General features: G+C 44.3%; 1 protein-coding gene across 6 annotated transcripts in view; it reads right to left on the bottom strand.

The window, feature by feature from the left end:
• Positions 1-259: 259 nt before the first annotated feature.
• The window catches only part of LOC110528364 (plasma membrane calcium-transporting ATPase 1), a 173,752-nt gene continuing 147,076 nt past the window's right edge, over positions 260-26,935 (bottom strand). For 4 of the 6 annotated variants that reach the window (XM_021610377.2, XM_021610376.2, XM_036983968.1 and 1 more), the window contains one exon: positions 260-8,187. In XM_021610377.2, the coding sequence (XP_021466052.2) occupies positions 7,951-8,187 (237 nt within the window). In that variant the 3' untranslated portion in view covers positions 260-7,950. Of the gene's footprint in view, positions 8,188-23,894; positions 24,106-26,935 lie in introns of all 6 variants that reach the window. The other 2 variants (XM_021610379.2, XM_036983969.1) reach the window with 1 other exon arrangement.

Here is a 26,935-nt window from a genome sequence, read left to right as displayed (position 1 = left end):
GAAACAAATGTATTACAACGAACCATCACACAAAGAATCACCCTGAAACCAATGTATTACAACGAACATCACACAAAGAATCACCCTGAAACAAATGTATTATAACAAACCATCACACAAAGAATCACCCTGAAACAAATGTATTACAACGAACCATCACCCTGAAACAAATGTATTACAACGAACCATCACACAAAGAATCACCCTGAAACAAATGTATTACAACGAACCATCACACAAAGAATCACCCTGAAACCAATGTATTTCAAATCCCAATGGCTTTATTTTATGTATATAGATTTGTATATATTTATATATATATATTTATAACAACTTTCTTGCTTGATTATCATTTTTTGTTCTGTTAAATTCAAACTACAGGACATAAAGACCAAGGCATTCAACATGATCATTATTACAACAGAGTAAAGAACAATTCAGGGTGCTTGCACATCGTGTACACACATACATACATACATACATTATACACTTCTGTTTCTGTTAGTAGAAAGAACTCAAATATGGGAAACAACTGGATCCATTGAGACATAGACAAGCACACACAGACAGAGAAAGAGAGAGTGAGCGAGAGAAGGAGAGAGAGAGAGTGTGTTGAGGAGAATTTAGGAAATAAATCAACGATATTCTAATAGCAGAATTCTGTTGCATAGTTTGAAGCAAACAGGTCTGACATTTTGGCATGATAATGAATCTTATTTACTAAAGAGGAGATGGTGGGAAAGAACAGGGAATGAATGTGTTTGTTGTGTGTCTGTCAGGTGAGACACAAACTGAGGAGACGCTGCTCAAAGGCCCTTCTAGAAGAAAACAGACAGTTACTGTACCCACAGAGAATGAGCCTCAATACAAACCCTCACATTTGCACATTTACTATTATGCGCACATACACACCACACACACACACACACACACACACACTTAACAATTTCAGCCAATTTAATTCCTCCCCTGATTTTGCTGTTGTTTCTCTTGCGTCAATCAAATCAACAGGCTTGCCCGTTTCAGTACCTCAGCTCTGTGGGGACACGACCATGAAACCAAAACTACATTTCACATGTAACACCAAACCATTTTGAGTGCCTGTCAGAATTAGTCATGGTTGCATTAACATGGTTGCAGGTCAGGGCGATGTAACAACATCTCACCTCGAGAGAAATGAGCAAAAAAATGTCAAAAGCTGTCAGTGTAAACACAGCTCAATTTAGCAAAACAAGACTGTGCTCTTTGAAAAGTTTCTACAATTATGTTCACACCAAGCCAACCAGAATGAGCGATGGATCTCCAGAATGACCTACGGTCACTCCAACATGCTCAGATAAACCAATCAGCTGCCCTCATACCTCTCTTGCTGGCTTACTTCTGAATCTAAGCAGGGTTTGTCCTGGTCGGTCCCTGAATGGGAGACCAGATGCTGTTGAAGGGCCAGTAGGAGGCACTCTTTCCTCTGGTCTAAAAGAAATTGCCCTGTGCAAGGTAGTCTTTCGGATGGGATGTTAAACGAGGTCCTGATTCTCTGTGGTCACTGAAGATCCCATGGCACTTATCATAAGAGTAGGGGTGTTAACCCCGGTGTCCTGGCTATATTCCCAATCTGGCCCTCAAATCATCCCCAGCTTCCAATTGGCTCATTCATCCCCCTGTAACTATTCCCCAGGTTGTTGCTGTAAATGAGAATGTGATTTCAGTCACCTGATAAAATAAGGGTTAAATAAAAAAGAAAACTTCCTGGTTTCAACAACATAGCTATGAAGAAAGACACCAACCAAGTGCTTAAGCTGAGGCACACCTGTGATGTACATAGAGTCACAGTAACTGGTGATGTAAAGAGAGGGGAAGCTCTCTTTTATATCTTCCTCCTCTAGATCAGCAGCAACCCATAAAGGAGACGAGACAAGCTAGACTGCTGTTGACAACAGCAGAATGCCGTTCTGTGTTACTGATATGGAATCGTTCTCTGATAGAAGAGCAAGTTGTCAATGTGTTTTTAACTAGACAAGAGACATGCGGCCTGTGAAACACTTCTCTACTCTCCCCCATAAGCACTTGGTGACCACACACAGATGAGCCTTGTTAATCGAAGCGAGTCTGGGCAGATGTAGGACTTTAGACATTGGGAATCTGCATGTGGCAACAAGACCCACAGAGACATACTGTACACACAGGTCTCACTGACAGAGCATAGCCTTCTCCACCCCTCGATAGAATGCAACTAGCGAGATCGAAAGAGTGGGAAAAACAGAGCCTTAAAGCGTCAATTAGAAGGAACTACCATAATGGATAGAACTGTTGAATAAACCAGTTAAGAATCTCACACATCTGAGATGCTGCTGTTAGAAGAGAGGTTGACTGCAGTTTGGCACAGCAGCAGACGAGCTCAGTCCTTGGATGGAGGGAGACGGAATGAGAGAGGGAGAGTAATGAGGAAATCGATTGATGTGATACATGTAAAATGATGAGCTGAATAAAGAATGCCTATCCTTGTTAAAGAGTGATTCCCCATGGCTTTGGCTGGATGATGGAATAAACAACGAACAGCATGGCATCATCATTACTTCTCAGTCGGTGCTGAAAGAGATTCAGCATGGGGCTAGTGATAAGGATTGTTCTTTCTAAATACCAAAAATTAAAAATAAACAATATTCGTGGTTAAATTACAAAGTGTGTTTGTTTTAAAAAATATATAAATTTACTGTGTTACTATGGTGTTATATAGTTGATGTATGAAGCTTTTGTTGAGCTGGTTTTCACATCCGTCTGCTATGGTGAGATGGGGTAAAGTCAGATGGTAGACTGCGTGGTTGCTGTTAGTCCCTTATGAATGAACAATGACACAGTCAACAAGTACCTTAGTTAATATCCAGGTAGTAATCGTTCCACACTAGTGATGAGGTACTCAACAGGGACCTGTTACAGTACCTACAGAGAAAGCACTTCATTGAACTGATCTTTGTGAAATTGAATTGGAGTCCCATTCACACATCCATCCACCCCATTCATCCACCCACCCCACCCCATCCCTCCTCCACCCCATCCCATCTCTCCTCCATTCCATCCTATATTTTCAAGGCAGCATCCTCTCAGTGTGTTTCACTGGGACAGCAACTCAGTCAAAATGTGGGAGTTTTGTTTTGGAAGCAGTTAAACATTTGGGATGTCTCATGCCATACTTAAACATGCAGAACATTGAACAGCTAGCTTTTTTTACAAATGGCAATTTTTTTCTCTCTAGTACAGCGTGGTTTAGGCTACACAGAACACGAAAGTACCAATCCTACCAGGTTGGACATATTGCTTTAAACCACCAAGTTGTTTATACATCATGCATGCCACACAGATGATATTATGTTTATACAAAAATAACACCAGTGTCTATTACTGTGTATCATATCAATTACAGAAAGTAATTTTTCTGTCTTTTCGCAATTAGATGCAATTGAAAATGTATTAAAACACAAGAACTGGTTCGGGTAAACATCGGCCTATGTAAAATAAAGGGGGTTATGACTTTCAAATGTGATATTCCAGTTTTCAAACCTTTTTTTATTTACAACTTGCGGAGAAGCTGCCCCAGAAGAAATCCCCCAAACCCAATGAAAAGAAAGCTATCTAAGAAAGACAACGCTTTAGAGAAGCAATGCAGTCCTTTACAGTCAACAGTTATTGCCCAATGCCTTAGCATGTTTCATTTTGTCATACATGAGTCATAATTGAAACATGTGCAATAAGAGGAAAGGTCTTACAGATTGGTCAGAAGCAGCAATGGGCTTGTCCAACAGAGAAACCAAACTTTGCCAGGACTGTCTGGCTGTTCTTTAGTTTGCCATCCACCTCAGACATACAGACCTGTTGGTCTGCTTCTGTAGTACAGTTGTGCCAGGGTTAATAACAAAACAGCAAACAAACAAAAGATCGGGGTGTTTCTAGCGGATGGAGTATCTGTTCACCTACGGAATGGAACCAGTTCAATAAGAGATCAACAACAGCACAACCATGGCAATAGAAGAAGGACAATCTTAGCGACGCTTCAAGTTCTTTGCATTCTCTGTCCACATTTACATGCAACAACATTTGCTATGTTGGGGAGATGGAAAGTATGGAAATACATTCACCTGACAATAACAGTTTAAAACAATCTGGTCAAAAACAAAAAGAAAGTATAAAAAAAACAGCGATTGTACAAAACAAGAATTTGGCTGAACAATCTTAAAGCTATGCTGGGTGATCACTGACTGACTGCCCCCTTTTCATTACCTAGAGTTCAAAGTTCAAAATCATCCCATGGCAATATTTACACAGTATATTCAATGTAGAAGTGCAGTCTTCCAAATAGATTATCTCAGAAGAAAAGAAAGATTTACCATTGAAAGCGAGTCCCCAAAATGTGTCCCGAAAATGAGTCTCTGTCTAACATACTGACCAAACTGTCCGCTTGTGTGTTGGAAAATAAATGTCCACATACATGTTATTCAATCACTTAATCCAAACTGCTCATGCGCATCAACGGGCGTCTGCATGGCCAGGCACTAAAATAGAACTTGGTTCTATTTTAGACGCTTAATGCGCTGTAAGTCCCGCCTTACCATCTACTCATTGGTTTTTACAAGCATATACCCACGTGAGTGATTGAAAGATGAACAAGGTCCACACAGCCATATAAAATCCACATAAGAAAGATGAACAAGGAGAGATCAAAAAATAAAAAAATAAATGGCAACCCAATGTTTATCTCCCAGACAAATTAGCTAGCAACAGCAAATGTTTCATGTGTGTTTCGACCTGTCCCCAAATTAATATATTAATTAAAAGTTGGTTTTGGAATTTTAACCTACGTGTCATGAACATGTCTGGTAGGGATAGACAAAATCAATATGCGCACGATCACGCACGTGTAGAGCCGGTTTGGTCAGCATGTAACGGACACCACAGCAAAAGCATCTTGTTTCTGTTTACGGACACAAACAGGAAGAGGCAGTGATGTCACTACCGGTTTAACAGTTCTACTCTAAACAGTTTCCTAAGTCATTAGAATAAAAAAGGTTAACGATTGATTTGGATGAAATCGAAATTCATGCCCTTTTATCGACAAGTCGACTAAAGTCACTACCCAGTTGTCTAAGTGCACCGATCCTCTCAAAAAATAAATGAAACTCGCAGTCATATTAGTCTGGAAGAACAGACCCCATGTAATAAATATATGTATATAGAGATTAAAAATCATATATACTCCAACTTAATGTTACATTACTTCAATGTTCGGTTTACTACCATGTTCTATTTGACTCACTTTCATTGGGACCTCATTTGATTTAAGTTACTGAGAGAAATAGCAGAATTTAAGCTACTGTCTCTTTAAGACTGTATATAGTGAAGGGAAAGAGGTGGTAAGGCTAGATTGCTGAAAGAGTATGTCCAATCGCATGGCCTACAGTGAGTAAACAGTTTATTTTAGCTTCCTTAGCCCCAGCATCGGCCAACCAATCATGGTTTACAAATGTGGCATAAATATACTGCATATAGAAACATATTCTGCTGTTGATTCATCTCATTCATGGGCTGTACTGTCACCAAAACACTTCAGCCTATACATATATATTCAAAAATATTCAAAAATACTAAATATAAAAATACAGAAGAATTGTAAAAAATGAACAAAACATTTAGTTTATATGAAAATCATGCAAGAAAGCTTCCCAATAATGATGTACTAAGCAAGGAGACCAGCCAGAAGAGGGAGGCGCAGCGCGAGCAGGCTTACGGCAGCAGGCTTACGGCAGCAGGCAGACTATGTTCTGTAAACATCGTTGTAGTCCATGACACATATATCGGCAGTGACACGTTGTTTTGCATCCATCAGTTTTGGGGTCAGAGTGGAATAGAAATGAAACCTCAATAACGATGGGGTACAAAACAACAACAACCTATAAAATATGGCTCTGAGTAAGTAGAAAAGGTGTATCATCAGAGGGTTCTATCGAAGTAAGTAACCTAGATATGAAAATAAGGTTGAAAATATGGCAGTAGTACATCGATAGCACATATCCTGTTGAGGGCGTCACACTCTCTGTCACAGAGTTGGTGGTCGGAGTGGGAGCCAAGTTTAAACTCTCTGTACCATCATTTAAAACAACGACATGCACCACTGAATACAGGAGCTCTCATGTATCAACATCTCTGGTTGTATCGGTTTATTCTTGTTAGAGTATTCCTCTTCTTGTTAGGCCATTATCTGTGGTTGGTGGGTTGGTTGGTAGGTGAGTTGACCCTAGAGGACATGTGGAGATGTGTTGTGTCCCTATGCTAGCAGGCCAGCCTCTAATGGTTGCACCTCCCAGAGGCATTGTGGGAGAGATCGATAGTCCTTTGTCACTCTGAAGCAGACACAGTGACACTCGATAACGACACACACAGTCAAGCTGTAGCTAACAGGAACAAGCCCAACGCCCTTTCGTCAACAGTGAAAAAAGAGTTGTACATTTGCCTTGGTAAGGTACAGATCAGAATGTATTCATGTTTAGTTTTTTTATGTGTGGAAAAAAGGAGTGACAGACTAAAGAAATAACAACTTCCCATTTCTGTCTATACACAGGAAAAGGTAGGTCCTAACCCCGGCAAATAATGACTCCCAAAACCATCTCTAAATTCCCATTATATTTAACACGGCTGAAACATGAATCAAATACGTTATGCATACGAGAGAGGGGGACACGGACGCTCTTATTCTTCCTCCATATTGAGGCAGTATCGTAGGCTGTCAACTTCCTCTCAACGGGCTAGGGAAAACCAGAACCCTGATTGGATGAGATCATCAGATGAGGGAGATGCCCTTCCCTTTTTTCCACATGGTCTTGCTATGATCCCACTCCACAGAGAGGGGGTTCCCTCTGGCTCTAGCCTGCTGCTAGCTTTTCTTTCAATGTGTTGTTTTAAGATAGTTCACTTTTCTGTTAATATAGACTAGCATCCTTTGTACTTTCCTTCCATAAAAACAGGATAAATCATAATAAAATCATGTCTAATGGACCCAGAAGAACCAAACTAAAGTGAGAGATGTTTAGACGGTTGAACCTTCATCCTTGAAAACATGTCATTTATCAGAATGAATGAAGACATGGGTTCCTGGGTTGAACTCCATAACCCATTAGTACATCATGCTTCAAAACAGATCCAATGCATACACACAGTACAGTTAAAACACAGGTTGAGAAATGGAGTGGCAAAACTTAGTAGCTGACAACTGTTAAATCACATGGCCCATGTTCATCTGATCATCAAATCAGCTTGGAGCTGTGTTGAAGAGCCTATAAAGCATATATACTGTATGTACACATAGATATACTCTAAAAGTGCTGTGTCAGTTAGTGTATGCAGGGTGTAATAAGCATGTACAAAAGGATAAACATGTTGTGTTTCAGTTCTGGGCTATCTGAGGTTAAAATAAAACAATGAAATGTTACAGGACAAAAGAAAAGATATTAAAACTCCAAAGATGGACAGTAGGACAGGCTACAGCCTTTGACAGAGCAGATTGGTGGACCCCACATGGCCCCTCCCACCCATGAGTTTGGGGCGCGATGTGATTTGATGGTCTACATGTCACTCTGCTGTACATAATTAAAGGGCATACACACCACAGTCAGTGCCAGCCCATGGGAATGGCAAAGATGGTGGGTGGGGCAGGTGAGAGGTAGGTGTAGGGTTCAGGAAGTGGAGGGAAGAGGAGGCGGAGGAAGAGGAGTAGGTGAAGAGGGGTAGGTGAAGAGGGGGAGACGCTGGGACCCCTTGCCTGCTCTGGGTGTACCCTCTGTGGGATGAGGGGCGCACCGCTTGTCCTCTTGGTGGTGGAAGAGAGGAAGTGCAGGATGGTAACCAGCCGGCCGACAGGGGGAGATGGACAGAGCACAACGGAAGAGAGGAGAAGAGAGGAGGTGATCAGCAGGAGGCCTCGTGGCTGACGTCTGGAGCTTCTGCCCCCCCAGAGAAGGATCTGGGCATGTGCTGGAGCGCCACCTCATCACTGCTGCTCTCATCGATGTCAGGGATCCGCGCCTCTTCCTCAGACAGGGGAACAAACTCAGGGTGGGCCATGAAGTTATGGATGGAATTTTTTGATTCTCGGTTCTCTAGCCCCGGGTAAAGAGAGCTACGGAACGCATTCACCACCTTAATCTGTTAGAGAGAGAAAGGTGGGGGCAGGGGGGATAGAGAGATTGAGGGATGGAGAAAGAGCGACAGTGCAGAGAGAGAGAAATACAAATAGCAGTTAGTATGAGGGTCCTGGCTCAGTCTTCCTGTGTTCATGGTGATGGCAGGAGGCAGGCAAGCAGGCAGGCAGGGGATTATGGGTAATCTGCTAGGGGGTACAAAGGGTGGTCAGTGACAGTTGAGAAGTGAAGTGTTCTGCGATGGCAGTCTTGATCACTTGCCCGATTCATCAAACCAAACAGCAGGCAAAAGGAAGGCACACAGGAGCCACAAAACCCCCAAATCAAAAACACACAGTCAACTACAACATACAGTATGACACATGAGGGCGAGTGGAAAATACATGAGCACTGCAAAACAAATACACAAAAAAGCATTAACACTAAAATACAGTACAATATGTAAACAAACTGTGAAAATAAATGCCAACATATGAGGTGGGAACACATGATAATGACGGTGTATGGATATTGAGCAAGCAACGGGACAAAAACCACACAGCTACTTAAATACTACAGCACCCCCCCCCCCCCAACACACTGACACATAAAGTACATCATGCTATCTGAGGCAACAAGCTGCAGGTTCTAATCACCAGCCTACAGTACAGCTAGCTGGCAGCATCTCAATGTTCTATAATGAAATAGGGATGGAGGGTTGGATGTTGTCTGTTGGGCTGTTTGGTTGGCGACCAAAGATGAGTCCAGTTCGGGGATATTTTGTAGGAAAGGCAGGAGTGTGGAAAGGTACAGAGGATGAGAAGAGAGGGAGGAAGGCAGAGGGAGGAAGGCAGAGGGAGGAAGGCAGAGGGAGGAAGATAAGAACTATAAAGTGGTGAAGAGGGAAAAGGATGAACGGTTGATGCTGCAATAAAACTTCATACATGTACAGTAGACACACACTTTCTCACTCACAAACACACACCCTCTCACTCACAAACACACCCGCTCACTCACTCACACCCACACACACTTCTAAAGCTGATGGTACTCAACACTTTCTACAACGTGAGTGGAAATGATTTTCTCTCTAACTACTTGTCTGTATCTAACCTCCCACCTCACCATCTACTAAACTACAGACTGATGCATCATGTTAGACCAACACAGCTACTCTGATGAATGTGTAGGACATTTACAGCCCAGGCCTGTCAGCCAGGCAGGCAGGGGTAGGACGCAGTGTGTGTGTGTGGTGTGTCAGCCAGGCAGGCAGGGGTAGGACACAGTGTGTGTGTGGTGTGTCAGCCAGGCAGGCAGGGGTAGGACACAGTGTGTGTGTGGTGTGTCAGCCAGGTAGGCAGGGGTAGGACACAGTGTGTGTGTGGTGTGTCAGCCAGGTAGGCAGGGGTAGGACACAGTGTGTGTGTGGTGTGTCAGCCAGGTAGGCAGGGGTAGGACACAGTGTGTGTGTGGTGTGTCAGCCAGGCAGGCGGGGTAGGACGTAGTTAAGAGGAGCTGACAGACATTCTGTTACAGGCCTGTGAGGAGAACACAGTGTCACAGAGTGAGAGAGAGATGACTGTGCAGACACCCATACATCAGAGGTGTGAAAATGAGCACTGCTGGCTGGCAGAGGGACTATGTTTGTTTATTTATTTTTATGTCACCTTTATTTAACCAGGTAGGCAAGTTGAGAACAAGTTCTCATTTACAACTGCGACCTGGCCAAGATAAAGCAAAGCAGTTCGACACATACAACGACACAGAGTTACACATGGAGTAAAACAAACATACAGTCAATAATACAGTATAAACAAGTCTATATACGAAGTGAGCAAATGAGGTGAGATAAGGGAGGTAAAGGCAAAAAAAGGCCATGGTAGTGAAGTAAATACAATATAGCAAGTAAAACACTGGAATGGTAGATTTGCAGTGGAAGAATGTGCAAAGTAGAAAGAAAAATAATGGGGTGCAAAGGAGCAAAATAAATAAATAAATAAAATAAATACAGTAGGGGGAGAGGTAGTTGTTTGGGCTAAATTATAGATGGGCTATGTACAGGTACAGTAATCTGTGAGCTGCTCTGACAGCTGGTGCTTAAAGCTAGTGAGGGAGATATGTGTTTCCAGTTTCAGAGATGTTTGTGAGTGTGTGTTTGTGTGAGAGAGTGAGTGTGTGAGAGAGTGAGTAAGTGAGTAAAAGAGAGTGAGCAAGTGAGAGAGTGAGTAAGTGAGAGAGTGAGTAACTGAGAGAGTGAGTGAGTAAGTGAGAGTGAGTGAGTGAGTGAGTGAGTGAGTGAGTGAGTGAGAGAGTGAGTAAGTGAGTAACCTCTGTATGTGTAATGTGTACTGTTAATTTTTGTTGTTTTTCACTTTATATATTCACTTTGTATGTTGTCTACCTCACTTGCTTTGGCAATGTTAACACATGTTTCCCATGCCAATAAAGCCCTTGAATTGAATTGAATTGAAGAGAGATTGAGTAAGTGAGAGAGTGAGTAACAGAGAGTGAGTAACAGAGAGTGAGTAATTGAGAGAGTGAGTAAGTGAGAGAGTGAGTAAGTGAGAGAGTGAGTAAGTGAGAGAGTGAGTGAGTGAGTAAGTGAGAGAGTGAGTGAGTGAGTAAGTGAGAGAGTGAGTGAGTAAGTGAGAGAGTGAGTAAGTGAAAGAGTGAGTAAGTGAGAGAGTGAGTAACTGCGAGAGTGAGTAACTGAGAGAGTGAGTAACAGAGTGAGTAAGTGAGAGAGTGAGTAACTGAGAGACTGAGTATGTGAGAGAGTGAGTAAGTGAGAGAGTGAGTAACTGAGAGAGTGAGTGAGTAAGTGAGAGTGAGTGAGTGAGTGAGTGAGTGAGAGAGTGAGTAAGTGAGTAACCTCTGTATGTGTAATGTGTACTGTTAATTTTTGTTGTTTTTCACTTTATATATTCACTTTGTATGTTGTCTACCTCACTTGCTTTGGCAATGTTAACACATGTTTCCCATGCCAATAAAGCCCTTGAATTGAATTGAATTGAAGAGAGATTGAGTAAGTGAGAGAGTGAGTAACAGAGAGTGAGTAACAGAGAGTGAGTAATTGAGAGAGTGAGTAAGTGAGAGAGTGAGTAAGTGAGAGAGTGAGTAAGTGAGAGAGTGAGTGAGTGAGTAAGTGAGAGAGTGAGTGAGTGAGTAAGTGAGAGAGTGAGTGAGTAAGTGAGAGAGTGAGTGAGTAAGTGAGAGAGTGAGTAAGTGAGAGAGTGAGTAACTGCGAGAGTGAGTAACTGAGAGAGTGAGTAACAGAGTGAGTAAGTGAGAGAGTGAGTAACTGAGAGACTGAGTATGTGAGAGAGTGAGTAACTGAGAGAGTGAGTGAGTAAGTGAGAGTGAGTGAGTGAGTGAGTGAGTGAGAGAGTGAGTAAGTGAGTAACCTCTGTATGTGTAATGTGTACTGTTAATTTTTGTTGTTTTTCACTTTATATATTCACTTTGTATGTTGTCTACCTCACTTGCTTTGGCAATGTTAACACATGTTTCCCATGCCAATAAAGCCCTTGAATTGAATTGAATTGAAGAGAGATTGAGTAAGTGAGAGAGTGAGTAACAGAGAGTGAGTAATTGAGAGAGTGAGTAAGTGAGAGAGTGAGTAAGTGAGAGAGAGAGTGAGTAAGTGAGAGAGTGAGTGAGTGAGTAAGTGAGAGAGTGAGTGAGTGAGTAAGTGAGAGAGTGAGTGAGTAAGTGAGAGAGTGAGTGAGTAAGTGAGAGAGTGAGTAAGTGAAAGAGTGAGTAAGTGAGAGAGTGAGTAACTGCGAGAGTGAGTAACTGAGAGAGTGAGTAACAGAGTGAGTAAGTGAGAGAGTGAGTAACTGAGAGACTGAGTATGTGAGAGAGTGAGTAAGTGAGAGAGTGAGTAAGTGAGAGAGTGAGTAAGTGAGAGAGTGAGTAACTGAGAGAGTGAGTAACTGAGAGAGTGAGTGAGTAACTGAGAGAGTGAGTGAGTAACTGAGAGAGTGAGTGAGTAACTGAGAGAGTGAGTAACTGAGAGAGTGAGTAACTGAGAGAGTGAGTAACTGAGAGAGTGAGTAAGATTCCAAGAACACAGGATGAGATGTTACTATCCTTTGTGCAAGCACTTCCAAGAGTTAATGAACAGTGAGCCTGGTGAAATTTGGGGAGCGCATCGTCAGTAGTGTACCTTTGGTTCCTAGGGTGTTTCGGCCTTTCACACTATACACCCTCCCCAAAGGCGGCCAGCGACAGGGTGATCAATCCTACGCTTGCGTCCCATTCCCAATTAGTCATAGGAGTTGCCTTGTTGATGATAGCCAACATCCCATGGGACTATGCATGGCAGGGGCATCCTCCTCCCTGAGTCAAGCATTGTTGACCGCATACCTCCTGGCCCTCTCACTTCGGGGCCCAGCTGGGGTCTTTCCTCTTCATCCAGAGCCACTGACTGCTGCCTTCTGCCGCCTCCGATACAGCTTTGATTGCCGAACGCTGGCTCTGGCCCTTAATTCCAAGGTCTCTAAGCAGTCTGGTTGTAGATGTTGCCACAAAACCTCTGCAGCCCACCTCCACTGGTCGGACTTCTGTGTTCCAGCCATGATGCCGTGCTTCGGCAGCAAGATCGGCATAGCGCAGATGCTTTCGCTCATAAGCCTCATCTACTGAGTCCCCCCAGGGTACTGTGAGCTCAATGATGAAGACCTTCTTGAGCGATCGGGACCAGAGCACCATGTCAGGTCTTAGGGTGGTGGTTGCGATCTCCGGAGGAAACACAAGTTAACGGCCAATGTCAGCTAGCATTTTCCAGTCGCGGGCCAAGCGCAGCTGGTCTCGCTCTAATGGTGTCGAGCCGCGCTTCGGTGGTTTAGCCCCTTCGCGGACAAAGTTTGTCCGTAAGGGGTATGATGCTGCTGGGGGTGGTAGGGAGTTGGTGGCAACTCGCTTGTCCTCCAGGGCGGACGCAAGGTTTTTAAGGACTTGGTTGTGACGCCAAGTGTAGCGTCCTTGGGTGAGGCTTGTTTTACACCCTGTGAGAATGTGCCTGAGGTTGGCTGGCATGGAACAGAGGGCACAGTCCGGATCTTCACCATACCATTGGTGAAGATTAACTGGAGTTGGAAGGACATCATATGTTGCTCTGATGGAGAAGCTCAACCGCCTCGCTTCCATGGCCCACAGATCCTTCCAGCTGATCTTCCTCTTCTCCACGCTATCCCATCGAGTCCACTGTCCCTGTTTGGAAAGAGAGACTGCCTTGGCCCACCTTGCAGCCTCCTCCTGATGGCGTACTTCCTGCACTACCATCTTCCGCCGCTCTGGTGCAGTGGCCTTACTCCAAGCAGCACGGCTAGTTAGCCCAAGGCCTCCTCTCCCTTGCTGAACATGACCCACAATGTCAGCATGTCTGAGGGCTGCTGTTGCCTCCTGGACTGCTTTTCCTGGCCTCCATTTGCGCCCAGTTGCCAAGGTCGGCGCGTTGTTGCTCACCACTGGGTCTCGAGATTCATTCAGTGTCATCTGGAGCCTGGTTTTTGAACACTTGAATTCCTCTGTTAGACTGGTGAGGGGCAGCTTGAGGACACCATCTCCATAGAGGCCTATGGTGGTAAGGCATCGTGGAACTCTGAGCCACTTCTTTAAGTAGCCTGTGACTCCTCTTTCCATCTTCTCCACTGTTGAGATTGGAACCTCATACACTGCTAAGGGCCACAACACCCGGGGTAGGAGACCAAACTGCAGACACCAGGCCTTTAACTTTCCAGGTAGCTGGGTGTTGTCGATGAACTGTAGGCTACTACTGATGTCTTTGCGCAGCTGTTGCACCTGGTCTTTGTCCTTCAGGCTTGCATCATACCACCTTCGAAGGCTTTTTACCGGCTGCTCAGACACTGTTGGGATTTGGTCATCTCCGATGAAGAATTTCAGGTCAGAGAGTACCTCCTTCACAATCGAGATGCTGTGTGACTTCGATGGTTTAATCTTCATACGGGCCCAGCTGATGTTCTCCTCAAGTTTTCTGAGCAGTCTCCTGGTGCATGGGACAGTGGTGGTCAATGTTGTAATGTCGTCCATGTAGGCTCTGAGTGGAGGGAGTCGGAAACCAGAGTCGACTCGCTGTCCACCAGCAACCCATTTTGAGGATCTGATGATAACCTCCATTGCCATTATGAATGCCAATGGAGAAATGGTACATCCCGCCATTATACCTACATTCAGGCACTGCCATGAGGTGGTGAACTCTGAGGTGGTGAAGCAGAACTGCAGATCCTGGAAGTACGACTTCACCAGGGTTGTGATGGTGTCCGGTATATGGAAAAATCTGAAGGCAGACCACAGGAGTTCATGGGGCACAGAGCCAAATGCATTGGCGAGGTCGAGAAAGACTACATGGAGGTCCCTTTTTTCCACCTTGGCCATTTGGATCTGGTGCCAGATCATGCTGGAATGTTCCAAGCAGCCAGAGAACCCTGATATTCCTGCCTTCTGTACAGATGTATTGACGTACGCATTCCTTTGCAGGTACTCAGCCATCCTCTGGGCAATGACCCTAAAGAAGATTTTACCCTCGACATTCAGTAAGGAGATTGGGCGGAATTGGCTGATGTTCACTGCATCCTTCTCCTTAGGGATCAGGACCCCGCTTGCCCTACGCCACACTTTGGGTATTATCTTATTTTTCCAAGCTGTTCTCATAAGCCTCCAGAGGAACCTCAGGACGTCTGGTGCGTTCTTATACACTTTGTACGGGACTCCATTTGGCCCCGGGGCTGATGCTGTTCTTGCACGCCAAACTGTTTTTTCCACCTCTTTCCATGTCGGAGGGCTGGTCTCAATATGATGTTCCAGGGGTTCAATGGGTGGGATATCTGATGGGATGGCCAGATGTTCATGTCACTTTGAGTCAAAGTTTGTTGTTATCAGGTGCTCCTCTAGGTCTTTCTTTGTTGTTTTTAGAGCTCCACTTTTTTCCTTCGTGAAGATATTTTTAAGGAATTTGAAGGGATCTTTATAGAATCGAGTTCTAGTTTGTTCTTTCTTCCTTCTGCATTTCCGTAGGTTCTCTGCTCTGCGGAGGGATGCCAACCGGGTTTTGATATCAGCCTGAAGTGCCTCTATGCCCTCATTTTCCACTTCCGAGGCCTTCTTCCACTGTTTCTTAAGCTGTCGCCTTTCTTGAACGAGGCGCTTGATTTCTTGTTGCCTCCTGGAAACTGGTGGGGTTGGAACCTTTCTCCCGCCTTTTGCCTCTTCCACTCCAAATCTTTCTGTCCCGTACTCATAGATAATGTCCCCCATCCTCTCCAACTTCTTCTCCACTGTACCTCAAAGTTTCTCGAGGGTCAAGGTAAGGTCAGTATTCACTGTTTCCCACAACTTCTTGTCACTGGCGCCAGGCCACTTCACATACGGCCTGTGCCCTGGTAGTCTCCTCTCGACTGCAGGTCTGGGAGGCTCGGTGAGTTCCACTCCTGTTGTTGGTTCCACCTCAGTTGTTACTTCGGTGCTTGAGTTTACGTCCTCCATGACAGTGGTACTGATGCACTGCAAACTTTGGTTTGCGTCCAGTTGCTGTGCTTCATTCGACTGATTTGATCGCTTTCGCAGAATGTAATCAATGCGAGGCCTCTGTCTCTCTTTACCCAGTAAGTGAGAGAGTGAGTGAGTAACTGAGAGAGTGAGTAACAGAGAGTGAGTAACAGAGTGAGTAAGTGAGAGAGTGAGTGAGTAACTGAGAGAGTGAATAACTGAGAGAGTGAGTAACAGAGAGTGAGTAACTGAGAGTGAGTAACAGAGAGTGAGTAACAGAGAGTGAGTAACAGAGAGTGAGTAACAGAGAGTGAGTAACAGAGAGTGAGTAACTGAGAGAGTGAGTAACAGAGAGTGAGTAACTGAGAGAGTGAGTAACTGAGAGAGTGAGTAAGTGAGAGAGTGAGTAAGTGAGAGAGTGAGTAACAGAGAGTGAGTAACTGAGAGTGAGTAAGTGAGAGAGTGAGTGAGTAACTGAGAGAGTGAATAACTGAGAGAGTGAGTAACAGAGAGTGAGTAACAGAGAGTGAGTAACAGAGAGTGAGTAACAGAGAGTGAGTAACAGAGAGTGAGTAACTGAGAGAGTGAGTAACAGAGAGTGAGTAACTGAGAGAGTGAGTAACTGAGAGTGAGTAACAGAGAGTGAGTAACAGAGAGTGAGTAACAGAGAGTGAGTAACAGAGAGTGAGTAACTGAGAGTGAGTAACTGAGAGAGTGAGTAACTGAGAGAGTGAGTAACAGAGAGTGAGTAACATAGAGTGAGTAACTGAGAGAGTGAGTAACTGAGAGTGAGTAACAGAGAGTGAGTAACAGAGAGTGAGTAACAGAGAGTGAGTAACTGAGAGAGTGAGTAACTGAGAGAGTAAGTGAGAGAGTGAGTAACTGAGAGAGTGAGTAACAGAGAGTGAGTAACTGAGAGAGTGAGTAACTGAGAGAGTGAGTAACTGAGAGAGTGAGTAAGTGAGAGAGTGAGTAACTGAGAGAGTGAGTAAATGAGAGAGTGAGTAACAGAGAGTGAGTAACTGAGAGAGTGAGTAACAGAGAGAGTGAGTAACAGAGAGAGTGAGTAAGTGAGAGAGTGAGTAAGTGAGAGAGTGAGTAACTGAGAGAGTGAGTAAGTGAGAGAGTGAGTAACAGAGAATGAGTAACTGAGAGAATGAGTAACTGAGAGAATGAGTAAGTGAGAGAGTGAGTAACAGAGTGAGTAACTGAGAGAGTGAGTAAGTGAGAGAGTGAGTAAGTGAGAGAGTGAGTAACTGAGAGAGTGAGTAAGTGAGAGAGTGAGTAACAGAGAGTGAGTAACTGAGAGAGTGAGTAAGTGAGAGAGTGAGTAACAGAGAGTGAGTAACTGAGAGAGTGAGTAACAGAGAGAGTGAGTAAGTGAGAGAGTGAGTAAGTGAGAGAGTGAGTTAGTGAGAGAGTGAGTAACTGAGAGAGTGAGTAAGTGAGAGAGTGAGTAACAGAGAGTGAGTAACTGAGAGAGTGAGTAACTGAGAGAGTGAGTAACAGAGAGAGTGAGTAACTGAGAGAGTGAGTAAGTGAGAGAGTGAGTAACTGAGAGAGTGAGTAACAGAGAGTGAGTAAGTGAGAGAGTGAGTAACAGAGAGTGAGTAAGTGAGAGAGTGAGTAACAGAGAGTGAGTAACTGACAGAGTGAGTAAGTGAGAGAGTGAGTAACAGAGAGAGTGAGTAAGTGAGAGAGTGAGTAAGTGAGAGAGTGAGTAACTGAGAGAGTGAGTAAGTGAGAGAGTGAGTAAGTGAGAGAGTGAGTAAGTGAGAGAGTGAGTAACAGAGAGTGAGTAACTGAGAGAGTGAGTAAGTGGGAGAGTGAGTAACAGAGAGTGAGTAACTGAGAGAGTGAGTAAGTGAGAGAGTGAGTAACAGAGAGAGTGAGTAACTGAGAGAGTGAGTAAGTGAGAGAGTGAGTAACAGAGAGTGAGTAACAGAGAGTGAGTATCTGAGAGAGTGAGTAAGTGAGAGAGTGAGTAAGTGAGAGAGTGAGTAAGTGAGAGAGTGAGTAAGTGAGAGAGTGAGTAACTGAGAGAGTGAGTAACTGAGAGAGTGAGTAAGTGAGAGAGTGAGTAAGTGAGAGAGTGAGTAACAGAGAGTGAGTAAGTGAGAGAGTGAGTAACAGAGAGTGAGTAACTGAGAGAGTAAGTAAGTGAGAGAGTGAGTGAGTAAGTGAGAGAGTGAGTGAGTAAGTGAGAGAGTGAGTAAGTGAGAGGACCAACAAAAATGGAAAAGGGACAAATCCAACCATTTACATTTCCACAGTGTTCTTTGGCTTGATGATGCTTATTATGAAGAGAAATAAGCTCAATTTTGGTGGGCTGTATGTAGCCTATCCAATCAGCTTCCATCTTCTGTGTTTATACTTATTCCAGGCAGGCTTCTCTGGCCGTGTGTGTGTGCGTGTGTGTGTGTGTGTGTGTGTGTGTGTGTGTGTGTGTGTGTGTGTGTGTGTGTGTGTGTGTGTGTGTGTGTGTGTGTGTGTTTGAGAGAGCATTGTGATGTCAAACAAAAGCATTTCCATGCCAGGAGGAAACACACACACACACCCACACACACACACACACACACACACACACACACACACACACACAACTACTGGTCCGATTCACACAGAGGAGAGGAAAGACAGACAGATGATTGGGATAGGATGGAAATATACAGCAGAGAGAGAAGCAACAAAGGTTCTGAGCGAGAGATAAAGGAGTGAAACATGGAGAACAGTATGAGAGAAAACATCAGAGCTGTGGACTCGAGTCACAAATATGATGACTTGCAACCCGACTTTAACACCAATGACTCGTGACTTAACTTGGACTTGAGCCTTTTGAGTTTTCTCAGACTTTAGTCAGCTTTGTAAATTCGTTGCATGCAGCACCCCTCCAGAACTTCAGTGTGTGATGAATGACTCTGCAACTCCGCCTCTTTAAGCCCAGGGTTTTAAGTCCTTATATTTGTGTGTACGTGTGTGTGTGTGTGCTTGAATATTTTTGTGTGTGTACTGCTCTGTGTTTCTAAGTCGTCTTGTGTCTGTCTGTGTATGTGTGTTTGTATGTGCGTAATGTACATGTCGGTATGTGTGTGTGTATTTTTGCGTGTTTTTCTATGTCTCAAAGTCCTCTCATATCCATCTGATCTCTGTGTTCCTCTCATGTGAGTGTTTTGGTGGATGCCAAGATACACCAATGTACCGCAGGCATCCATAACCCTTTTTATATAAAAAACTGTCGGAGAAATATGGCTATCTTTTTTCTCCATAAATCTCTTTTAGTGAGAGAGCATGCTGTCATGGAGGAATAAGTCAGCACTGGGGTCGCTTGCCAAGCCTAAAGAAAAGAACATACTGAGGGATAGGTTGTCCCTGAATAGCGGGACTGAGAGAGAGGGAGGAGAGAGAGGGACAGATAGGGAGGGGAGAAAGGGACTGAGAGAGGGGGACAGAGAGGGGGAGGATTGAGAGGTAGGAGTGAGAGGGAGGAAGGAGATTGAGGGACTGAGAAAGGGAGACAGAGGGAGGAGAGAGAGGGAGGCAGAGAGAAAGGAGTGAGAGGGAGAAGAGAGAGGACTGAGGGAGGAGAGAGAAAGGGAGGCAGAGAGAAAGGAGTGAGAGGGAGGCAGAGAGAAAGGAGAGAGAGGGAGAAGAGAGAGGACTGAGGGAGGAGAGAGAGGACTGAGGGAGGAGAGAGAGGGAGGCAGAGAGAAAGGAGTGAGAGGGAGAAGAGAGAGGACTGAGGAAGGAGAGAGAGGGAGGCAGAAAGAAAGGAGTGAGAGGGAGAAGAGAGTGGACTGAGGGGTAGAGAGAGGGAGGCAGAGAGAAAGGAGTGAGAGGGAGGCAGAGAGAAAGGAGTGAGAGGGAGAAGAGAGAGGACTGAGGAAGGAGAGAGAGGGAGGCAGAAAGAAAGGAGTGAGAGGGAGAAGAGAGTGGACTGAGGGGGGAGAGAGAGGGAGGCAGAGAGAAAGGAGTGAGAGGGAGGCAGAGAGAAAGGAGTGAGAGGGAGAAGAGAGAATACTGAGGGAGGACAGGATAAAAATACACTTCTGATAGAGATAAAAAGAAAAGGGGCAACGAGAAAGAGAAAAATAACGAGAAAGAGAAAAATGAACGAGAAAGAGAAAAAAGAACGAGAAAGAGAAAAAGAACGAGAAAGAGAAAAGGAACGAGAAAAAGAACGAGAAAGAGAAAAAGAACGAGAAAAAGAACGAGAAAGAGAAAAAGAACGAGAAAGAGAAAAAGAACGAGAAAAAGAACGAGAAAGAGAAAAAGAACGAGAAAGAGAAAAAGAACGAGAAAGAGAAAAAGAACGAGAAAAAGAACGAGAAAGAGAAAAAGAACGAGAAAGAGAAAAAGAACGAGAAAAAGAACGAGAAAGAGAAAAAGAACGAGAAAAAGAACGAGAAAAAGAACGAGAAAGAGAAAAAGAACGAGAAAAAGAACGAGAGAGAAAAATAATGAGTGAAAATGAGAAGGAGAGAGGGAGAGAATGAGTGAAAAGGAGAAGGAGAGAGGGAGAGAATGAGTGAAAAGGAGAAGGAGAGAGGGAGAGAATGAGTGAAAATTAGAAGGAGAGGGAGAGAATGAGAGAAAAGGAGGAGAGAGGGAGAGATTGAGTGAAAAGGAGAAGGAGAGAGAGAATGAGAGAAAAAGAGAAGGAGAGAGAGAGAATGAGAGAAAAGGAGAAGGAGAGAAGGAGAGAGGGAGAGAATGAGTGAAAATGAGAAGGAGAGAGAGAGAATGAGAGAAAAGGAAAAGGAGAGAGAGAGAATGAGAGAAAAGGAGAAGGAGAGAGAGAATGAGAGAAAAGGAGAAGGAGAGAAGGAGAGAGGGAGAGAATGAGAGAAAAAGAGAAGGAGAAAGAGGAATGAGAGAAAAGGAAAAGGAGAGAGAGAGAATGAGAGAAAAGGAGAAGGAGAGAGAGAGAATGAGAGAAAAAGAGAAGGAGAGAAGGAGAGAGGGAGAGAATGAGTGAAAATGAGGAGAGGGAGAGAATGAGAGAAAAGGAGAAGGAGAGAGAGAGAATGAGTGAAAAGGAAAAGGAGAGAGAGAGAATGAGAGAAAAGGAAAAGGAGAGAGAGAGAATGAGAGAAAAGGAGAAGGAGAGAAGGAGAGAGGGAGAGAATGAGTGAAAATGAGAAGGAGAAAGAGGAATGAGAAAAAAGGAAAAGGAGAGAGAGAGAATGAGAGAAAAGGAGAAGGAGAGAGAGAATGAGAGAAAAAGAGAAGGAGAGAAGGAGAGAGGGAGAGAATGAGAGAAAAAGAGAAGGAGAGAGAGAACGAGAAAAAGAGAAGGAGAGAGAGAGAATGAGAGAAAAAGAGGAGAGAGAATGAGAGAAAAAGAGAAGGAGAGAGAGAATGAGAGAAAAGGAGAAGGAGAAAGAGGAATGAGAGAAAAGGAAAAGGAGAGAGAGAGAATGAGAGAAAAGGAGAAGGAGAGAGAGAGAATGAGAGAAAAAGAGAAGGAGAAAGAGGAATGAGAGAAAAGGAAAAGGAGAGAGAGAGAATGAGAGAAAAGGAGAAGGAGAGAGAGAGAATGAGAGAAAAAGAGAAGGAGAGAGAATGAGAGAAAAAGAGAACCTGCAGCACTCACATCTCCTTGCAGCTCTCTGAGGGATGGGGAAAAGGGAGTCTGTGAGAGAGTGTGTGTGTGTATTTTGGGTGTGTGCTTCTGAGTTTCTAAATTCTCTTGTTTATGTCTGTTTTTGTGTGTCTCTCAGGACGGGGATGTGTGTGTCTCTCAGGACGGGGATGTGTGTGTCTCTCAGGACGGGGATGTGTGTGTCTCTCAGGACGGGGATGTGTGTGTCTCTCAGGACGGGGATGTGTGTGTCTCTCAGGACGGGGATGTGTGTGTCTCTCAGGACGGGGCAGAAGGCATGTGTGTGTCTCTCAGGACGGGGCAGAAGGCATGTGTGTGTCTCTCAGGACGGGGCAGAAGGCATGTGTGTGTCTCTCAGGATGGGGCAGAAGGCATGTGTGTGTCTCTCAGGACGGGGCAGAAGGCATGTGTGTGTCTCTGGAAGGAGAGGCAGTGCGGTGTCGTGATGCAAGGAACGGCACCCCTCTCCCCCTTTTCTCTCCTCTCAATCCCTCCCCTTAGCAAAGGGCAAGGTCACACCCCCATCCCCCCAACCTTCTCCTCTCACACTAGTGAGCTCATCTCTCTTACGACTGCAGTCCGTCACCATCACCAGAGCTAATGGACTGTCTATTCACTAATAATACAGATGACTACATCACTTCTAGTCACAGAATCACTCACACAGTCATACATTCACCAACTCTCTCCTTTCCCACACATGTTTTCTCAGGGCTGGAGATGGACATGGAGATGGCTGAGCTATCAGCCAATGAACTGGGACTAGATATTTAAGATTCCTTATGTGTCCTTAGTGCCAGATGGAGAGAAGGTAGGAAAGACATGCTTTCTGAAGTCACAGTATGTAGCCACTGGAAGAAGAAAAGAAGACTGACAAATACTAACACCACGCACACGAGCCTGCGACAGACAGACAGACAGACAGACAGTGCAGAAGCAGCTCAGAACATGGAGAGTGATGTCATTAGAAAACACAACTAACCCTTCACTATTAACCCTTGTGAGACCTCCTGGGCCCTGCCTCATAACAGCGTCTCAGATTAGAGCCTGTCCGCAGGATTGAACTGTTTTAGATATTACCCTGTGTGAGATTAGCCTCACCTGGGGTCAGGAATCACATGGATTTAAATGTTTTAGATATTACCCTGTGTGAGATTAGCCTCACCTGGGGTCAGGAATCACATGGATTTAAATCATTTAGATATTACCCTGTGTGAGATTAGCCTCACCTGGGGTCAGGAATCACATGGATTTAAATATTTTAGATATTACCCTGTGTGAGATTAGCCTCACCTGGGGTCAGGAATCACATGGATTTAAATTTTTTAGATATTACCCTGTGTGAGATTAGCCTCGTCTGGAGTCAGGAATCACGTGGATTTAAATGTTTTAGATATTACCCTGTGTGAGATTAGCCTCGTCTGGAGTCAGGAATCACATGGATTTAAATGTTTTAGATATTACCCTGTGTGAGATTAGCCTCGTCTGGAGTCAGGAATCACATGGATTTAAATGTTTTAGATATTACCCTGTGTGAGATTAGCCTCGTCTGGAGTCAGGAATCACATGGATTTAAATATTTTAGATATTACCCTGTGTGAGATTAGCCTCGTCTGGAGTCAGGAATCACATGGATTTAAATGTTTTAGATATTACCCTGTGTGAGATTAGCCTCGTCTGGAGTCAGGAATCACATGGATTTAAATATTTTAGATATTACCCTGTGTGAGATTAGCCTCACCTGGGGTCAGGAATCACATGGATTTAAATAATTTAGATATTACCCTGTGTGAGATTAGCCTCACCTGGGGTCAGGAATCACATGGATTTAAATATTTTAGATATTACCCTGTGTGAGATTAGCCTCGTCTGGAGTCAGGAATCACATGGATTTAAATAATTTAGATATTACCCTGTGTGAGATTAGCCTCACCTGGGGTCAGGAATCACATGGATTTAAATAATTTAGATATTACCCTGTGTGAGATTAGCCTCACCTGGGGTCAGGAATCACATGGATTTAAATAATTTAGATATTACCCTGTGTGAGATTAGCCTCGTCTGGAGTCAGGAATCACATGGATTTAAATAATTTAGATATTACCCTGTGTGAGATTAGCCTCGTCTGGAGTCAGGAATCACATGGATTTGGCCATTTATTTCCTGCCTATTCCTTTAGGTTGATCTGGCGTCACTGAGATGTCTCACCAGGGTTAATACATGCAGATCATATTAGGAGTTTGGAGAACTCCAACCCCACGATGCACTGGGAGAAGCCGTAGGAGAGATGCAAAGTGAAACGAGGAAGCAGGACGGTTTTTCTGTGTAGTAGCAAGGGGTGAGTAAACGAGTGCAATAGAGGGAGAGAGAGGGCTAATGAGTGAAAGAGTAGAAGAGAGATAAATCAAGAATATGAGATAGAGAGGTAGAGAAAACGCTAGAGACTTAGTTAGAGAAGGTAGTCAGCAGGCATCGGCAGGCTGTGGTTGGGGTAATGATGGCCAATCATTCAAACAGTCAGTCAGTCATGCATCATTCAGCATTCTGATTGGAGGAGAAGGAGGAGGCGGTAGAAAAGACAGCTCGTTGTTAATGGGACGCCATGGCGACCGCTCACTCACTGCCTGCAGTGGAGGAGGAAGCAGCGACGGCAGGAGTAGGAAGGGGAGTGGCCCCGGCAGAGTTGGCAGACAGGGAGGAAGAGGAAAGCCCTACGTGGGTGGGGCTAGAGACTGTTTTGGCGTCGTTGTGCTGGCTGACCACTGAGGGCTGGCGTCTCAATGCCCCCGGCACCGGAGCCTGACCCGTCTGGAACGTATAGACCACGTCCATCTGCAAACAACAGCCCACAGCACAGTTAGAGAGAGAAGAAAGGAGAGAAAGAAAGAGAGGGGGGGAAGAGAGAGGGTGAGAGGGAACGGAAGAGAGAGAAAGAGGATTAAAAAAGAGAAAGAGAGAGAGAGAGAGGAGTGGAGAGAGAGAGAGAGAGAGAGAGAGAGAGAGAGAGAGAGAGAGGAGTGGAGAGAGAGAGAGAGAGAGAGAGAGAGAGAGAGAGAGAGAGGAGTGGAGAGATAGCAGAAAGAGACCCTGCATGGGCAGAGCAGAAACAATGGCTATGAAAATAGAGAAAATCCCCAAATTGTTAGTTGGAAGGGAAAGAAGGGGGGATTGGTGAAATTGAGGGAGAGGACTGGAATGCTTGCCACTGAATGAAAGGCGGGATATTCTGTTGTGACAGAGGAAAGGCTGAGTGCACCGGTGGGAACGAGGGAGGGAGCGATGGAGAGAAACACAAAAGAATATAAGTTTGGTGTTAAGTCATCCTCCTCTTCCCAATTATGTCCTGGTTGTGTTTGACTAACCAGCCGTACTCACACATACAACCGCAGCCCACCAGGATTAGACAGGGGGAGGGAAGGGAGTCGTAGTGGGGGAGATAAGGACCCAATTAGCTCACTGCCTCTCTCAGTCACCTTCTTCCTCCCATCCCTCCGTCGTCCCCAGGAGAGAGAGAGAGAATGCTCTACTGATTCTCCTCTCAGCACTTCCTTTATCAGTGTGATAGAGGGAGGAGGAGAGGGAGGAGATGAATAAGAACATTTGGCTGAGGAAGTTGAACGTCAGAATGGGAATACAAATCTGGAGCAAACAAAATAAACGACCTTGGGAGAAACGAATAAGGAGCAGCAATTATGGCGTTGTGTTCCAATGAACGGGGAAAATGTGTCAACATTAAAACATGTTAATTAGTTCTAAATGTACACACAGTGTATGTAAATGTACTGATAACAAAACAGTCTAAAAACTACACATACAACAGAGATGCTAAACTCGTCTTATTGAACCCAGCAGATGAAATACCACAAACATAACAAAGACAAAATGTATATCTATTATTCTGGTCAATCAAATCGAAAGTCTTTCCATCATCAAGCACTAGAGTTAATATATAGTAGTAGAGGGAGATAGGAGAGAGGGATAGAGAAGGAAGTAGAGAGATCAATCAATTCAAGAAGAGAGAAACAGAAAGAAACAGTGAGAGTTGCATATTTCAGTTGAAGAAGAGGGTAGAAGGTTAGTCAGTTACATGGTGCGCAAATAGTATAGCCTTCTGGAGTGGGTGAAAGGATTAGAGAAAGAGAAGGACAAAAAGACAGAGAAAGAAGAAAGAGAGAGAGAGAGACAGAGGAAGAAGGGCAAGATAGAGACAGAAAGACAGAGGAAGAAGAGAGAGAGACAGAAAGACAGAGGAAGAAGAAAGAGAGAGAGAGAGACAGAAAGACAGAGGAAGAAGAAAGAGAGAGAGACAGAAAGACAGAGGAAGAAGAAAGAGAGAGAGAGAAACAGAAAGACAGAGGAAGAAGAGAGATAGAGAGACAGAAAGACAGAGGAAGAAGAAAGAGAGAGACAGAAAGACAGAGGAAGAAGAAAGAGAGAGACAGAAAGACAGGAAGAAGAGAGAGAGAGAGAGAGAGAGAGAGAGAGAGAGAGAGACAGAAAGACAGAGGAAGAAGAAAGAGAGAGAGACAGAAAGACAGAGGAAGAATAAAGAGAGAGACAGAAAGACAGAGGAAGAATAAAGAGAGAGAGACAGAAAGACAGAGGAAGAATAAAGAGGGAGAGACAAAAAGACAGAGGAAGAATAAAGAGAGAGAGACAGAAAGACAGAGGAAGAAGAAAGAGAGAGAGAGACAGAAAGACAGAGGAAGAAGAGAGAGAGACAGAAAGACAGGAATAAGAGAGAGAGACAGAAAGACAGGAAGAAGAAAGAGAGAGAGAGAGAGAGAAAGACAGAGGAAGAAGAAAGAGAGAGAGAGAGACAGAAAGACAGAGGAAGAAGAAAGAGAGAGAGACAGAAAGACAGAGGAAGAAGAGAGAGAGAGAGAGAGAGAGACAGAAAGACAGGAAGAAGAGAGAAAGAGAGACAGAAAGACAAAGGAAGAAGAGAGAGAGAGAGAGAGAGAAAGAGGAAGAAGAGAGAGAGAGACAGAAAGACAGAGGAAGAAGAGAGAGAGAGAGACAGAAAGACAGGAAGAAGAAAGAGAGAGACAGAAAGACAGGAAGAAGAGAGAGAGAGAGAGAGAGACAGAAAGACAGAGGAAGAAGAAAGAGAGAGAACGACAGAGGAAGAATAAAGAGAGAGAGACAGAAAGACAGAGGAAGAATAAAGAGAGAGAGACAGAAAGACAGAGGAAGAAGAGAGAGAGACAGAAAGACAGAGGAAGAAGAGAGAGAGACAGAAAGACAGAGGAAGAAGAGAGAGAGACAGAAAGACAGAGGAAGAAGAGAGAGAGACAGAAAGACAGAGGGAGAAGAGAGACAGAAAGACAGTGGAAGAATAAAGAGAGAGAGAGACAGAAAGACAGAGGAAGAAGAGAGCGAGAGACAGAAAGACAGAGGGAGAAGAGAGAGAGACAGAAAGATAGAGGAAGAATAAAGAGAGAGAGACAGAAAGACAGAGGAAGAAGAAAGAGAGAGACAGAAAGACAGGAAGAGAGAGAGAGAGAGAGAGACAGAAAGACAGAGGAAGAAGAAAGAGAGAGAGACAGAAAGACAGTGGAAGAATAAAGAGAGAGAAACAGAAAGACAGAGGAAGAAGAGAGATAGAGAGACAGAAAGACAGAGGAAGAAGAAAGAGAGAGACAGAAAGACAGGAAGAAGA

Source organism: Oncorhynchus mykiss, chromosome 7, assembly GCF_013265735.2.
Source record: "Oncorhynchus mykiss isolate Arlee chromosome 7, USDA_OmykA_1.1, whole genome shotgun sequence".
In the NCBI taxonomy this organism is placed as follows: domain Eukaryota; kingdom Metazoa; phylum Chordata; class Actinopteri; order Salmoniformes; family Salmonidae; genus Oncorhynchus; species Oncorhynchus mykiss.
The sequence above is the reverse complement of the archived record's forward strand: the minus strand, read 5'-3'. Positions and strand labels throughout refer to the sequence as shown.